Source organism: Solanum dulcamara, chromosome 5 (assembly GCF_947179165.1).
Source record: "Solanum dulcamara chromosome 5, daSolDulc1.2, whole genome shotgun sequence".
Taxonomy (NCBI): Eukaryota; Viridiplantae; Streptophyta; class Magnoliopsida; order Solanales; family Solanaceae; genus Solanum; species Solanum dulcamara.
The window spans coordinates 70904987-70920016 of NC_077241.1; the positions used below are offsets into that span (position 1 = coordinate 70904987).

At 32.8% G+C, this 15030-nt stretch overlaps 1 protein-coding gene across 1 annotated transcript; it reads right to left on the bottom strand.

The window, feature by feature from the left end:
* Positions 1–651: 651 nt before the first annotated feature.
* Positions 652–4614, bottom strand: LOC129890731 (LRR receptor-like serine/threonine-protein kinase GSO1). Its single transcript, XM_055966223.1, has 4 exons — positions 3930–4614; positions 3746–3817; positions 1082–3211; positions 652–1007 (listed from the first exon to the last, which is right to left on the bottom strand). Exons 1-4 carry the CDS (start codon positions 4612–4614, stop codon positions 652–654), a joined length of 3243 nt encoding a protein of 1080 aa, XP_055822198.1.
* Positions 4615–15030: the final 10416 nt, after the last annotated feature.

Sequence of the window (15030 nt, forward strand, 5' to 3'; positions counted from 1 at the left end):
GATTTGGTGTGATCGCGTTATTACCTTAATATTTCCTTTTTATTTTGACTTTACTTATTGTTTGATAATCATATTTTATCATTTATTCTATCTTTTTGTAGCAGCTCTACTTTTCTTGTAGGTTTGCTATTCAAATTGTTGACGTATAACATTAAGTAACGATGGACAATGATACAATATATCCAAACGTTGTATTAATTAAAATAATATGATACGATATAATGCAATACGATACAATATGAAACATTACATAACAATCATCCAAACAAAGTGACTTTGTTGATACAAAATAACTTTAAGTAACTTTAAAGTAATTTCACGTAGTTGACTCTGGATTAAGATTCTGTATTCAAATTCTATGTTTAGTTTATTTTGATATCAAAATCATCATGTCATATTGGGATCTTACTTATTAAAGTTCTAAGTTCAACTTTTTAGTATGAATGCTGTATCAGACTAAGCATAAATTTTACCAAGTTGAGAAAAAGAGGCAAATGAGACTATGATATATCTTCGATGATAGCAGTTTATTGATTGATGCTTCAGAAGAAGGAAAAAAAAACAAGAAGAAAAATGATATACTAGACCAACTATTTGTGCCCGCGAAGAAAAGATGTGTGACAATTCCACTACAGATTTCAGCACTACCATTTAGTTTGTCCCCAAATTCTGCAGAAATTTAGTTAGGATCTTCTTGAGTCGCAGAGTAATATCTTCCATGCAAATTCTCTCTTCCGGCAAATCATTTGTGCATTCAAGAGCTAATTCCATGATTGATTTGAAGCATGTCTCTTTAGAAGTAAAATTTTGCTCGTCCAGTGAAAATAGATTAATGTCCACTACATCCACCAATCGGTTTGGTAATGACTGGCATATCCATCTTTTCAAGCTGAAGTCTCCAACGAATAGATCATCCACGGGGCTCTTTCTTGTAAAAGTCTCCATTAACAAAATACCAAAGCTATAAACATCTCCCTTGGTTGATACTTTGCCTTCTGACCCATACTCTGCAAAAATATTTCACGCAATCCCATTAATGAATATAATAAACGTCATTTAAAATCTACAAATTAACATTTACCTGGTGCCATGTAGCCGATAGTACCCAAGGTCTTGGTATGTGCTATTAGGGTCTCAGCTGTTAGAAGTTTGGATATCCCAAAGTCACTCACTTTTGCCACCATATCTCCATCCAAAAGTATGTTACTTGGTTTCAAATCACAATGTACGACTACAAACAAATGACCTCCATGTAAATACTCCACAGCAGAAGCCACATCAATCATCACCTTTAGTCTTTGAGTTATATCCAAAAATTTGTCAGTAGAGTGAAGCCAACATTCGAGGTTTTCGTTGGGCATGTACTCTAGAACCAACATCTTATAATCAAAATTGGCACAGCTACTTATTACCTTAACAAGGTTTCTATGTCGAATGCTACGTAAAACTTGACATTCTACTTCGAAACTTCTAAATGCATGTTGCAGTTCTGTATTGAATACCTTTATTGCCACAACAGTTCCATCTACAAGTGTCCCTTTGTACACCAAACCAAGGCTCCCCCTTCCAATCAAGTTTGCTTCATCAAAGTTGTTTGTTCCTTGAGCAATATCATAGTATGAAATCCTCGTATGTACTTGACCAAATATATCAACTAGAGGGAGTTCCCTACTCCTTTTTCGGCATTTCAGAAACCAAATGATGAAAATGGTGATGACTATAACTACTGAGGATACTGATGCAAGAACAGAAATTAAGACTCTGCTCTTTCTTGTTCTTTCAAGGCTAGTGACTCTGCATTGCGTCACATGGAAGCGTGATGATCCACATAATGCAGGGTTACCCATGAATGATTCAGCTGTAAAATTTACGAATGGCCCTCCATCTGGAATTTCACCCATGAGCCCATTGAATGAGACATTGAAATACATGAGATGTTCAAGATTCCTCAAGGACTTGGGGATCATGCCTGATAGATTGTTGCTAGATAGATCCAAATACTCCAATGAAACCAAATCTTCAAATAATTCAGGTAAAGGACCATCTAACATATTCTTTGACAACGAAAGACTAACCAAGCTTTGTAGTTGGCCAATCGTGCTAGGAATCTCACCAGAGAACTGATTACCAGATAAATGTAATATCCGCAAACTCCTTGAATTCCCCATTTCTACTGCAAGAGATCCATTCAGAAAATTGGAGGACAAATTGAGAATTGAAAGATCTTTGTTCCTCCAAAGAGTTGATGGAATATTTGAAATTAGTGCATTGGAATATAAGTAGATTTCTCTTAAAGAAGAAATATTTCCAAAGCAACTTGGTAATTCCCCAGAAAGTTGATTTAACCCCAAGTCAATCATGTACAAGTTTTCCATGTTACACAAGCTAGTTGGTATAATTCCATCTAAATTGTTTTTTTCCAGGCGAAACCTTTGCAAATTCCTCAAGTTCCCCAAATCTAGAGGAATAGAACCTATAAGCTTATTGTCTCCCAAGCTTAACCACTCCAGGTTCCTCAAGTTAGTGATGTTAGTGGGTATTTTTCCTGTGATACCACTATTAGAGGCAATGAAATACTCAAGGGAAAAGGACCAGTTGCCTGAACCTAAGGATTTTGGAAGACTATCATTAAATTGGTTACCTCCTATTTGAACTGTCTTCAAATACTTGCAATTAGATAATGAGGTAAGAAAACTTAACTCGCCCGTCAATTGGTTTATTTGCAAGCTGATGAATTGAAGCTGTTGTAGCTTTCCAAGATTCATAGGTACAGGTCCATTAAACAGATTGCGACCAAAATCAAGCAGGATAAGCTTGGTGGAATTCACAATGGAGGTAGGAATCAGCCCGGTAAACTGGTTTGCCCCAAGATAGAGGCCGGAAAGATTTGGAAGGCTATGGCCTATGCTTGAGGGAAGTGTTCCTGAGAGATCATTTGCTGCAAATGAAATCCTTTCTAGTCCAGAAATGTTGTACATATGCCTTGGAACTTCACCCGATAATCTGTTTTGACCAAGATACACTCCTTTCAAATTTACAAGACGTTTAAACTCCTGTGGAATGCCACCATTTAGACTGTTCTGACCTAGGTCTATCATCTCTAGATTTGACAAATTTCCAATAGATGGTGGAAGAATTCCCACCAAATTGTTCTCTGGTAGACTTAATCTTCTAATTGCTGATAGGTTATCAATTTCACTGGGGATATGTCCTGTAAAATATATGTTAAATTGTGTGGTTACTACACTAAAAAGTACAATATTGTGTAACAGAATTACAATCACGTATAGTTCAGCAATCCTTGTAATCTGTTTCAACGTCCTCCTTAAGACGAACAATAACAAGCCTAGGAAAGGTTTTCTGTTAATTAGGCCATTTAAATTTCAAATATTGGCAACATGAGAACTATTCATTTACTTCTGCTATTCTCTTTTCCTCTCTTCTTATATGGTAACTGAAGAAAGGAGACTTAAACTATTTGTTCGTCAGTCAATTATCTATATTAAGATGGATGTGTGAGTTTCTCGAGACCAGACATTAGAAATTACCATGGTTAGCTATTGATTAAGTAGCTCTGCCATAGTTCAGTCTTACATAGATCTCTAGATGCACTGATCCTCAGGTATGAAACTATATATGGTGATTGAATTGGTTAAAAAAAGGAACAAGGTAACAAAGAGCTACACGAACATTTTTTGCTACTACCCCTTGAAATGACTATTAGACTTGGAACCAAGATAAGTACCTGTTATGTTATTCCATCCCAGAAATAAATCTTGAAGCTTTGTCAAATTCCACATGTCTCTTGGCAAACTTCCTGTTAATAGATATATGAACACAATCAAATAGCCTCATAACATTGTAAAAGGATTAAATGATTCTGAATCAAGTATATATAGTCCAAGAATTGAATTAATATTACTAATTACCTGTGAGCTGATTATGTGACAAGGAAAGGTAAATAAGTTGTGTGCATTGATTCAGCCCACTTGGGATTTGGCCTGCTAATTGATTTTTTGAGAGTGATAAACCTTGCAGATTTGGAAGCCTAGTACAAAATCCCCTTGGGAGATTCCCACTAAGCTGATTTAGTCCCAAATCAATGATCTTTAAGGAAGATACATTGAAAATGGAAAATGGAACATTTCCAAATAGATCATTTTCAGAAAGATCAAGAATTTGAAGCCTTGTGAGAAATCCAAGGCTTGGTGGGATTTGACCACTAAGATTATTCATTTGCAAAGACAAATATTTTAAACGCCTCAGACCCCCAATTTCATCAGGGATTTGTCCATGGAAACTGTTGTTTCCAATCTCCAAATAGCTAAGGAAGGAGAGGTTCCCAATTTCTTTTGCTATTGAACCTCTAAATCCAAAGCTTTTGAGGAATAATATTGTCACTCTTTGATGCCTTTTACTGCAAGATATGCCTATCCAATTGCAAATGTGAGTCTCTTTTGTCCAGTTTTTTGACAACATTCCATTGGGGTCTGAGGTTATTTGAGCTTTGAAAGCTAAAAGAGCAGCCTCATCAGTTGAAATGTTCAATGCATTAGTATCCGAGAGGTACGTTAACAAAACTAGGAATGCTATAATCATAGTCCTGGAAACCATTTTGTGCAACTTAATTCTCTAGCACCTATTTGTGTAGGGAATTAATTAGGAAGTGCCTGAGTTTTTCTCTTTCAAATGTCATCTATATATACTGTGTACGTAATATGTTTTGAGACATTCTTTTTCGTTTTTTTGTATGTTGCTGAACTTGACTGCAATTCATTGCTATAGGGAATTATGGAATTCTATAGTCATAGTTAAATAATTTACTTGGATCTTGTATATTCATGATTCAAGAATATTAAAAAATAAAATCAAATCACGACCAAAATCTTGTAGTTTTAGGCTATATATAGTATAATGTCATCATTCAAATGTATATAACCTCCACCGAATATATGCTTGACAAAAGAATATCAAATTGGTGAATCTAATATGCAATGTATGGTTCACATGAATTCAATAGCTTTTGTCCAAACCTTTTATATATATTAAGAATTCAATAAACATCTACAAATATTCATACATTAATTGAGGTTAGTATAGAAATTCATTAAACCTCAAATTTTGAATTTACGTCTGATTAAATGGGATTCTTGCTTCTGGTAACGGGAGGAAATGGTAAAAAGGAAGTCAGTTTGACAAGAGCTCAAGACTTTTTCTTAATTTGAAAAAAATTAAGTAATTAGAAACTTGAATTAGTAAATTGCATGGCATCAGTATACATGAGACAGAATCATTCAAAGATACTTTTGTGAGTATATATAAAGTTAGTTTTTGTATGCACTCTATTCTTTAGAGAACATTTAATCAAATAATATATCCATGAGAATGTTGAGAAAGATTTGCTGCATCTCTCTGTTGAAACAAAAATTGAGCACAAGTAGACAGAGGTCTTGCTTATAAAATTTAAGGCATACGTCTTAGGCCTCTAATTTTAGGGCCTCAAATTTTTATCAATAATAAATTATGTGTTACTTTTTTATTTTTTTAAAAAATAGATATTTATGACGAAAAAGTAAAAAAAAATTAAAAATTTATATTATTTTATTCTCCTTAACTTCATTAAAATAGAAAAAAATCAAGAAAATATTGTTTTTGCCTTCTTACATTTTCTTTGCTAACACTCACATTATTTATCTTTTTATTTTAACTCCTTTTGCACTTACTCTCTTTCTTCAAATCTTGGGAATCGTTGATAAGCTAGAGCAGTACACTGTCAAAAATATGAATCAATAGTCAAAAAGTATTAAACAAAGTGAACTACAAATTCTTTTTTAATTTCTTCTTAGGTTTTCAAGCATTACAATTTATAACAAATATATTAGAGCAGGGTATATCAAGTCATCAACTTCTCGAATCAATTCTATGATTGTAACTCTTATTTTTATTTAAAGTTTGTCAACTTATTACATATAGAATTAGTGAACAATTCATATAATAATTATCACAGGAAAAAAGATGTTTTTCAATGTTGAATTGATAAAATCTTACCTAAAACTAATAATTAAAAAAAAGATATTCTAAGAAATTATTTATAAAAAGATATTAATTAAGTAATAATAAATATCTAAAAAGTTAGAAAAATAAATAAATACAAATGAAATTTGTTTAGATTTTAGGCCTCTAATTGAAATTTTGCTTTAGGCCTCCAATTACGTTGAGTCGCCTCTACAAGTAGACACTTTAACTATCTAAAATTTGAACAAATAGACACATTCGTCTTACATGTCATTATATAAAATAATTTTGTGTCTTACGTATCATCCTACATGCATGAGAATCTTGAGAAAGATTTGCTGCATCTCTCTGTTGAAACAAAAATTGAAGTTCCTCATATATATATATATATATATATATATATATATATATATATATATATATATATATATATATATATGTATATACTAGTGCACAAGTAGGCAGAGATGGCTTTTGCTTATAAAATTTAAGACACATGCCTTAGGCCTCCAATTCTAGGGGCCTCAAATTTTTACCAATAATAAATTATGTGTTACTTTTTATTTTAAAAAATTAGATATTTACGATAAAAAAGTTAAAAAAAAAATTAAAAAATTAATATTATTTTATTCTCCTTAACTTCATTAAAATAGAAAAAATCAAGAAAAATATTGTTTTTGCCTTCTTACATTTTCTTTGCTAACTCTCACATTATTTATCTTTTTATTTTAACTCCTTTTGCACTCACTGAAGGAGAGCCTTGGAGTAACTGGTAAAGTTACTAGCATGTGACCAGAAGATCACGGGTTTAAGCCTAGGAAACAGCCTCTAGCAGAAATGCAAGGTAAGACTGCGTACAATAGACCCTTGTGGTCGGGCCCAGGATGCCCTTTTTTTTCCTTTTGCACTCACTCTCTTTCTTCAAATCTTGGGAATCTTTGATAAGCTAGAGTAGTACACTTATTTTTCTCGATTAAAAAAAAAAAGATGTTTCTAAACGTTGAATTGATAAAATCTTACCTAAAACTAATAATTACAAAAAAAGATATTCTAAGAAATTATTTATAAAAAGATATTAATTAAGTAATAATAAACATCTAAAAAGTTAGAAAAATAAATAAATACAAATGAAATTTGTTTAGATTTTAGGCCTCTAACTGAAATTTTGCTTTAGGCCTCCAATTACGTTGAGTTGCCCCTGCAAGTAGACACTTTAACTATTCAAAACTTGAACAAATAGACACATTCGTCTTACATGTCATTATGTAGAATAATTTTGTGTCTTACGTGTCGTCCTACATGTATTATACCATTAGTTCTCGAAACGTGCGTTGCATGTTTATCTCAAAATACTTTATATAAATTTTGTATTGCAGATGACATATTTTATCCCTTTCAAATCTATTGGTATTTACTAATTATTTTTTTTAAAAAAATCATTCATTTTTACGATAGGAAGTACATATATCTTCATATTAAAAAGAATACACTGTTAATTATGAAATTGACTAAAAGTGCATAAAGTAAAAATAACTAACTATTGTACAAATACAATATTCGAATGAGGAAGCTAAAATACTGCAAGCTGGCTAATGTATAATATGTGTAAACTTCGTAAACTTCTATTGGCAGTATTATATATAGATTTTTATACTTTTCCGCTATTATATATATATATATTATACTTTTTCCAATGGTTCAAGAGCATTTTAGATCCTTTTCCGTTATTTTATTTATTCGAAAGAGGAATATCTTAGCAAATATTATTGCATAGTTTTGTGGATTGAATCAATATATATCTCTTTAAGTAATCGAAAGAGCTTGTTGACAATTATTGATTGAATCCCAGGAAAAATAGTCGAAAGATATTACTTCCTTAAGAAATAATTTATAGCATGTTCTTGCTTACTTGGATCACTAGGTTAGTTTATTCTTTAACTTGAGATTTACTCGGAAGAGAAATCTGAATCTTAAGGATACTCTAATCAACTATCGAATTCGAGAGAATCAATAGAACTTTAGAGGTGATCACTGAACGTGATCAAATCTCAACTATCATTATGTACTTGTTTCGTCTTGTACCCTAGCTTCTATTATTGATATTAAACTTGGTAGTTATCCATTGTTTTTAAATTATCATTTAGTCTACAGACGTGGTTCATAACCACAACCAACTCTCTTTTTTTGATTACCTGAATAATAGTTAGCAAGATTTGATTGAATTATTATTTGTACCAATCTCTGTGCAGACGATCTTTATACTATACTATCTTTGACTAGCGAAGTGCTAAACTTATATTGTGTTTGTGCTCATCAGCTGTTTGTTCATTCATCACGTGATTTTTTGAACATCTTCATGAAGACCACCAAAAGTTGTGTCACTGCATCAAGAAAGTACAGAAATGAAGACCGCCAAAATTTATCACGAGCAGAAAAATGCGATACAAAGAAATGCCAGTTAAAGAGTTGGGGAGGAAAAATCTGTTGAAGCAATTTTCACATCGGTTAAACATACAACTCAGGGTTAAATGGTACATGAACTGAACAAACAAGATCCCCCGGACAAATGCAATTCGATAAATCTAGCCAATGGCAATATGCTCTCAACAACAGCTACAAAGTCCGTAAATGGTGCATCCCATAATCTTCACTTTAAAGACAGACAACTTAAAAGATTTCATCACTGATAACCGTTACTGGAATAGATATATTATCAAGAGTGTCGTTAAACAGCCAAACGACTGTAGTTTTTTCTTTACCAGAAATCTTATCAGATGACTGATAGGTAATAATAATACAGCAAGAAAAATTATAACATATGTATCTCTAACCTTGCTCAAAGGGACATCAAGTTGGATCCTCACCGAAATACAGGGATAGGGAGTCTGCATTCCTTCCCTGCAGATTCACAAGATAGAAACCATAAGCAAACTTGGCATGGCTTAAACTTCCAGGAGGAATTAAAATATGAAATAATGAATGAAAAAAACACTCACCACTTCAATATAAAGAGTAGTGAGAGACTTGACTTCAGCCTCAGCAGTATCAAGGAAATTCTTTAACACCTGAGAAGGATGTACAAGTCACTAACCGCATATTTCAGATGTTTAACAAATTTATGTGTACAACAAATCGAGGATATCGCAATCAAGTTTGACTGCATCACCAGTCAGATTCCACTCTAAAACCATGTCCAACACAAACCAAATGGGGGGTCTTCCCAGCGCAAGGCCTTTTTCACTTGATATTTAGAATGACAAAAATGTCATCCATTTGGGACACATCGCTCTTCTTAATCAGCGGTACACTGCTTCCTTACTTCGCCTTCTCAAACTATCCAGAATAAAGCTTTTTAATAGTAAATACGGATCCTTGTATAATGAAGGAAACCTGGGGAAAGAGGAATCCACACAATGCCATTCATTTCATTTTTGAAATAAGAAAATCACGAAAATTTGATAATACATTTAGACATTGCAATTTATGATCTTTACAACGTATAAACAAAACTTAGGATTACTTTTAGTCGAACAGTCTGAATCATGTGCAATACCAGAATCCGTTTTCTACAAAATACATCGGCATATGACCTTCAAAATTTAAACTTTAAAGTTAAAAAGAAACATAAACTTGGAAGTACATGCAATGAGCTAACGCATTGGGTAAGTAGGAATAATTCACATGTTACCGTTCTCTTTTCTCACCTTCTGAAAGCCTGAAGATATTGTACCATCATTGTCGGTCGCAGTAAGTTCTTGTTCAACTTTCTCAAGATCTTTACTCACTGCTTGCATTTCTTCAGCCAAAGACCTCAGTTGGATCTAACCATATAATATGACGTAAACAAACATTTCAGTTCACCTTTATACTAGTAGTACTCCAAATGAAGACCATAATAAATAGCAAGGGTACCTTAGAAGCAGCTTCCAAGTGAACAAGATCCTTGTCAAAAACAAGCAACTCTGGCATTTTTTCGGCAAGGAGCTGACAAAAAACAGATTTACATATTTGGCATCACATTGGAAACTGCACATATATATATATATATATATATATATATATATATATATATATATATATATATATATATATATATATATGAAGAAGAGTTAAGACACTAGAGAACTTCAGGCTAGCTAAAGGCTGCTCAACCCCAGCTTTACTCTCCGTTATAGAATCCACATCCCTAATCCCAAATTTCTTATGCTTGATTCCCTATTGTAACTGTTAAAAACCATCTCCTATCTCCACCTCTGTGGCAAGTGACCTATCAGTCTTATATCATACCTTCTGCACCTTGTGTCTCCTCCTTCATCTTCCGCCATTTCAGTTGAACAACATTACTTATACAGTGACGGGCATCACCCAAAATGTACCAAACAAACACCACATTTCCCACCATAACCGAGAAATTGTCACACAATCTAGAAGACGATTCCCGTCTTCACCGGATCCCTTACACATAAAACACCAGCAAACATAAGTAATTCTCCTCTTCATTATATCATCACCCATCAAGATCACCCCTCTTGTTGCTAACCAAGTGAAGAAACACATCTCAGTAACTTAGGAATCCATATCGGAAAATATAAAACGCTATCTCCTCATTGAGCAAAAATTTGTCCAAATAAGGACTTTCGCAAATTTATCCTTAGGCGGCCAAAATGACACGAGCCCGTTTGGATGAGCTTAAAAAAAGTAATTTTTATGTATGAAGTGCTTTTAGAACTTTGAAGTGGTGAAAGTTATTTTTATAAATAAGCAGTTGAGTGTTTAGATAAAAGTGCTTATGATGTGAATTTTAGGGTTAAAAGAATAAAAAGGGTAGTTTGGGAATTTAGTTAAAATATAAGGAATATAAAAGTAATTTCCATGGTAAAAGAAAATGACTTTAAGCACTTAGAAAAAAAAGTTAGGAATCCTAACTTTTCATTTTTGACTGACTTTAAGAACTTTATGACTTAAAGTCAGCATTAGACAAACTACATCCAAAAGCTAAAAAAGGACTTATAAGTTGGTTTGACCAACTTAAAGCCCATCCAAACGGACTCTTAGATAGCAATCAAACCTCAACAAAGACAGGGACTAGACTATAAAGTGGAAAAATTACTTGATTGAGTGCTTTTTAAAAATTAATTACTGATTTTAGCGATATTTTTTATTTATTACCATTTATAGCAATACATAGCAATACTATGATAAATCTACACTTGTATTAAAAGTGAATTATGCATACAATATAAATGTATTATAAGTATTTTAAAATATATATTATGTTTGTGTAGTAAGAAACTGACATAATGTATTATAAGTCTATTAAAATATGTGATAAATATATTATCCATCTATAAAACTTGTATTATATATGTTTTATAAATAGTTCTCTGTAATATGTATTAAAACTGTATTATAAATGTATTATAAATGTTTAGTGAATTTTTTTTTATTGCTAGAGATGGTAAATATTTTTTTAATATTGTATATTTATGTAAGTTTTCCCTATAAAGTTTAACTAAAAATAATCTGGGCTTGCTTTTGTGGGGTCCAGTCCTCATTAATTTCAAATGTAAAGGTTGTTCTTTTGTTTAGTCAAGAATTGCCCATTATTGCAAACTCAAAGAAAGTGGCGAGTTTGGTAGGAAGAGCTCCTATCAGCTCCTCATTTTATACAATTATGATAAGAGAAAAAAATTAGAAAGAAAAACAAGGTATTTCATAAACTATAAGAAAATAGTCTGTGAAAAAAATAGAGTGTGAACGATACTTTTAGTAAGGTGGTTATCAAAAAAGTGTTATTCCTTTTGGGTGTGTAATAGTCATTTTTGAGCATTGTACTTGGTACTATCCAGTGTAAAATTTCTTACTATACTGATATCAGTTGCTACTCTTGGCCTGTGGTTTTTTTCCTTATTTAAAAGGGTTTTTATGTAAAAAAATGGTGTCATTATTTTTCTATTTTATTTCATTATTTGGACTATATATATATATATATATATATATATTTGTGTTAGTCCACGTTTTTCCAACAAACTGGTATTAGAGTAAGGTTTTATCTGAGTATGCTCTGTGGTTACAACATAGTCTGAACTTCCACATCAGAAAAGATTTACTTTGATTTGCTATAGTTATATTTTTTGGAAGAAAATAATAAAATCCAATACTAGTAGAATGGTTACTTTGAATGGTGTTAATTATGTCATTTGGAAGGGGAAAATGGAAGATCTGCTTTATGTTAAGAATTTTTATCAATCAGTCTTTACCACTGTAAAACCTAATAATAAAATAGATGAAGAGTGGAATCTGTTGCACAAAAAGGTGTGTGGATTTATTAGGCAATAGGTTGACGATAATGTGCTGAACTATATTTATTGGGAGACACGTGCTCGTATCCCATGAGAGCATCTTGAAAGCTTGTATGCTTGAAAAACTGGGAACAATAAAATGTTCTTAATAAAATAAATGTTAAGTCTAAAATATCATGATGGTTCTCCGATGACAGTCACCTGAATAATTTTCAGGGAATCATGAACCAGTTGTCTGCTATGGGCATGAAATTTGACTAAGAAATTCAAGGCTTGCTTCTACTTGATTGCCTACCAAACTCTTGGAAAACATTTAAACTTCATTGTCAAATTCTGCTCTGGATTGTGTGATCTCTATGGATTTCGCCAAGAGTAGTGTCTTGAACAAATAGATGAGAAGAAAATCTCAAGTTTCTTCTTCATTAGATGTCTTGGTAACTAGCTCCAGGGGGAGAAATAAAAATTGTGGTTCTCAAAGTAGAGAATATAGTAAAAGAAAATCTAGAGGCAGACTTAAGGATATTAAGTGCTATCATTGTGGCATGCAAGGGCACACAAAGAAGTTCTTCCAGAAATTGAAAAGGGAGAACAAAGACAAAGAGGAAAATAAAGAAGATGACAATGAAAATTGCCTAGCCACTATCTCCACCAAAGATCTTGTTACGGTCCTTAATACAGATCTGATAAATATTACTTGTAATGAGTCAAGTTGGGTTGTGGACTCTGGTGCCGCATCTCATGTGACATCAATGAAGGATTTTTCTCTTCCTATAGTACTCCTGATGACTTTGAAACCTTGAGTATGGGTAATGAGACTGTATCTAGGGTGGTTTGTGTTGGTATAATATGTTTGAAAACTAGTATTGGACTAAACTAGTTTTGAACAATATAAAACATGCATCTGATGTTCGTCTGCACCTAAGTTCTGTTGGTGTTCTAGATGATGAAGGATATGTTAGTACCAATGGCGGTGGAAAATGGAAACTCATTAAGGGTTCCTTGGTTGTGGCTCGTGGTAACAAACGTCGTGGTCTATACTGGACTACAACTTCTACTTGTGCCAATATAGTGAATACAGTTGAGAGCGATAACTGTTCAACATTATGGCACAAGAGGCTTAGCCACATCTGTAACACCCCAAAAGTTTTTAGCACATACTTGAATTTTTGATTTATCGTATCTCGGTAGTAAGGATATATTTTACTTTGCACTTCCTGAATGTGAACTTGACTACATTGAAACTTGTTTGAAGTGTTATGGTGTAGTTATATAAACTACCCCTACTATAATTATCTTATTTAATATATTTAAATGGACTAGATATTTACAAAAGTGATAGCTTTTGGTTATATTAGCATGTTATTTTAGTTGACTAGTCTCATTCTTATCCTCTCCACCACCAACCCTCCAACATTATTTCTTCAAGAAAGACAAGACACCAAAAACCCTCTTCTCTCACAATATCCATTCACTAAATCACTCATCAAGATCTTCCTTGGTTGACCCCAAAAAACTCTACATGATTGAGGTTGTTTATATCGTGTGCAAAATTGAGGAAACTTAAGACATGGGTTGGTCTACGGTTTGAACTTCTGAAGTCGTGTTGGATTGTTATATGCTAAAAGGCTGAGCTTTGTGTATAAACTCTTGTTACCTACTAATATATTGAAAGCCTATCTTGGTATGGTTGTTATTGTCTTGAAATCTGTCTTGTCATGTTGATATCTTTGGAAATTTGCAAGACACTTGCTTAACTCGCCCACTTGTACGGATTGCTCGATCACTTGACATTTTTGTGGACCTTGTCCTTCTTGTGGCTATGACTTTGTCATTATTGGCATGCCTCTTATTTCGGACCCTTTGCCATCTTGATTATGGATTTTTAGTTCGTCTTAAGTATGGAAGTTGTCCATTTTAAGTACGAATTAGGAAGCCAATTTTAATATGGTTCTTAGTTCTCTTGATTATTGGGTCTCTACCTTTCTTGATGCAGGGCTCCGGTCCTTCTTGATACATGATCATGTTTGGTGTGACAGCATACCATACATATTGGGCGAAACTTGGTGCTAAATCTTGTAAACGTGATTTTATGAATTATTGACACTTACACTTTTACATATAGAACTTGATACTTGTGATATAGTTGTTGGCTTGACTTAATTATTATGTGTACATTGGTGCTGCTTATGACTTGAGAAAATAAGGTGGAGAACCTAAAGGCTTCAAACTTGTAGTTTTGCACCACTAAGCTTTATAATTAGCGATAGTTGTTTCTATCGTAGGAAATATCCGAGAAGATGCTTGAGGTTGGCCATTGGAGATAAAGTTTTGGGAGCTTAAAGGAAGATCACATTTGCATATAGACATTTATATTTTGTAGTATTTTGGAACATGTATATGATCTATGGGGTGCTTGTGTATACGTATTTATGTATTTATTTATGAGGGTCTATCCATTCAGGACACCATGGGTTGTAACTTAAAGTTGGTTGCTTGTTTTGTTATTTTGGGGCATGTAAATTTCCAAGTCTTTTGATGTACTAAATTTACCTTTGGAGTTGGAATATTTGGAAGAAGCATGAATTAGTTAACCTTTGGTACTTATAAGTTGTTAATAGTTCATAGTATGAATTCTAGTGATAAAAAATAATACATGAATGTCTCATAAGTTAGTTTCTAAAATTATTTCGAAACATCGCCCCGTCCTAAGTTT

Coding starts and splice junctions, on each gene's coding strand:
- LOC129890731 (XM_055966223.1), bottom strand. CDS start 4,614: ATGGTTTCCAGGACTATGATTATAGCATTCCTAGTTTTGTTAACGTAC. Junction 3,212..3,745: donor GGGATGGAATAACATAACAG/GTACTTATCTTG, acceptor TATATTTTACAG/GACATATCCCCAGTGAAATT. Junction 1,008..1,081: donor TATCGGCTACATGGCACCAG/GTAAATGTTAAT, acceptor ATATTTTTGCAG/AGTATGGGTCAGAAGGCAAA.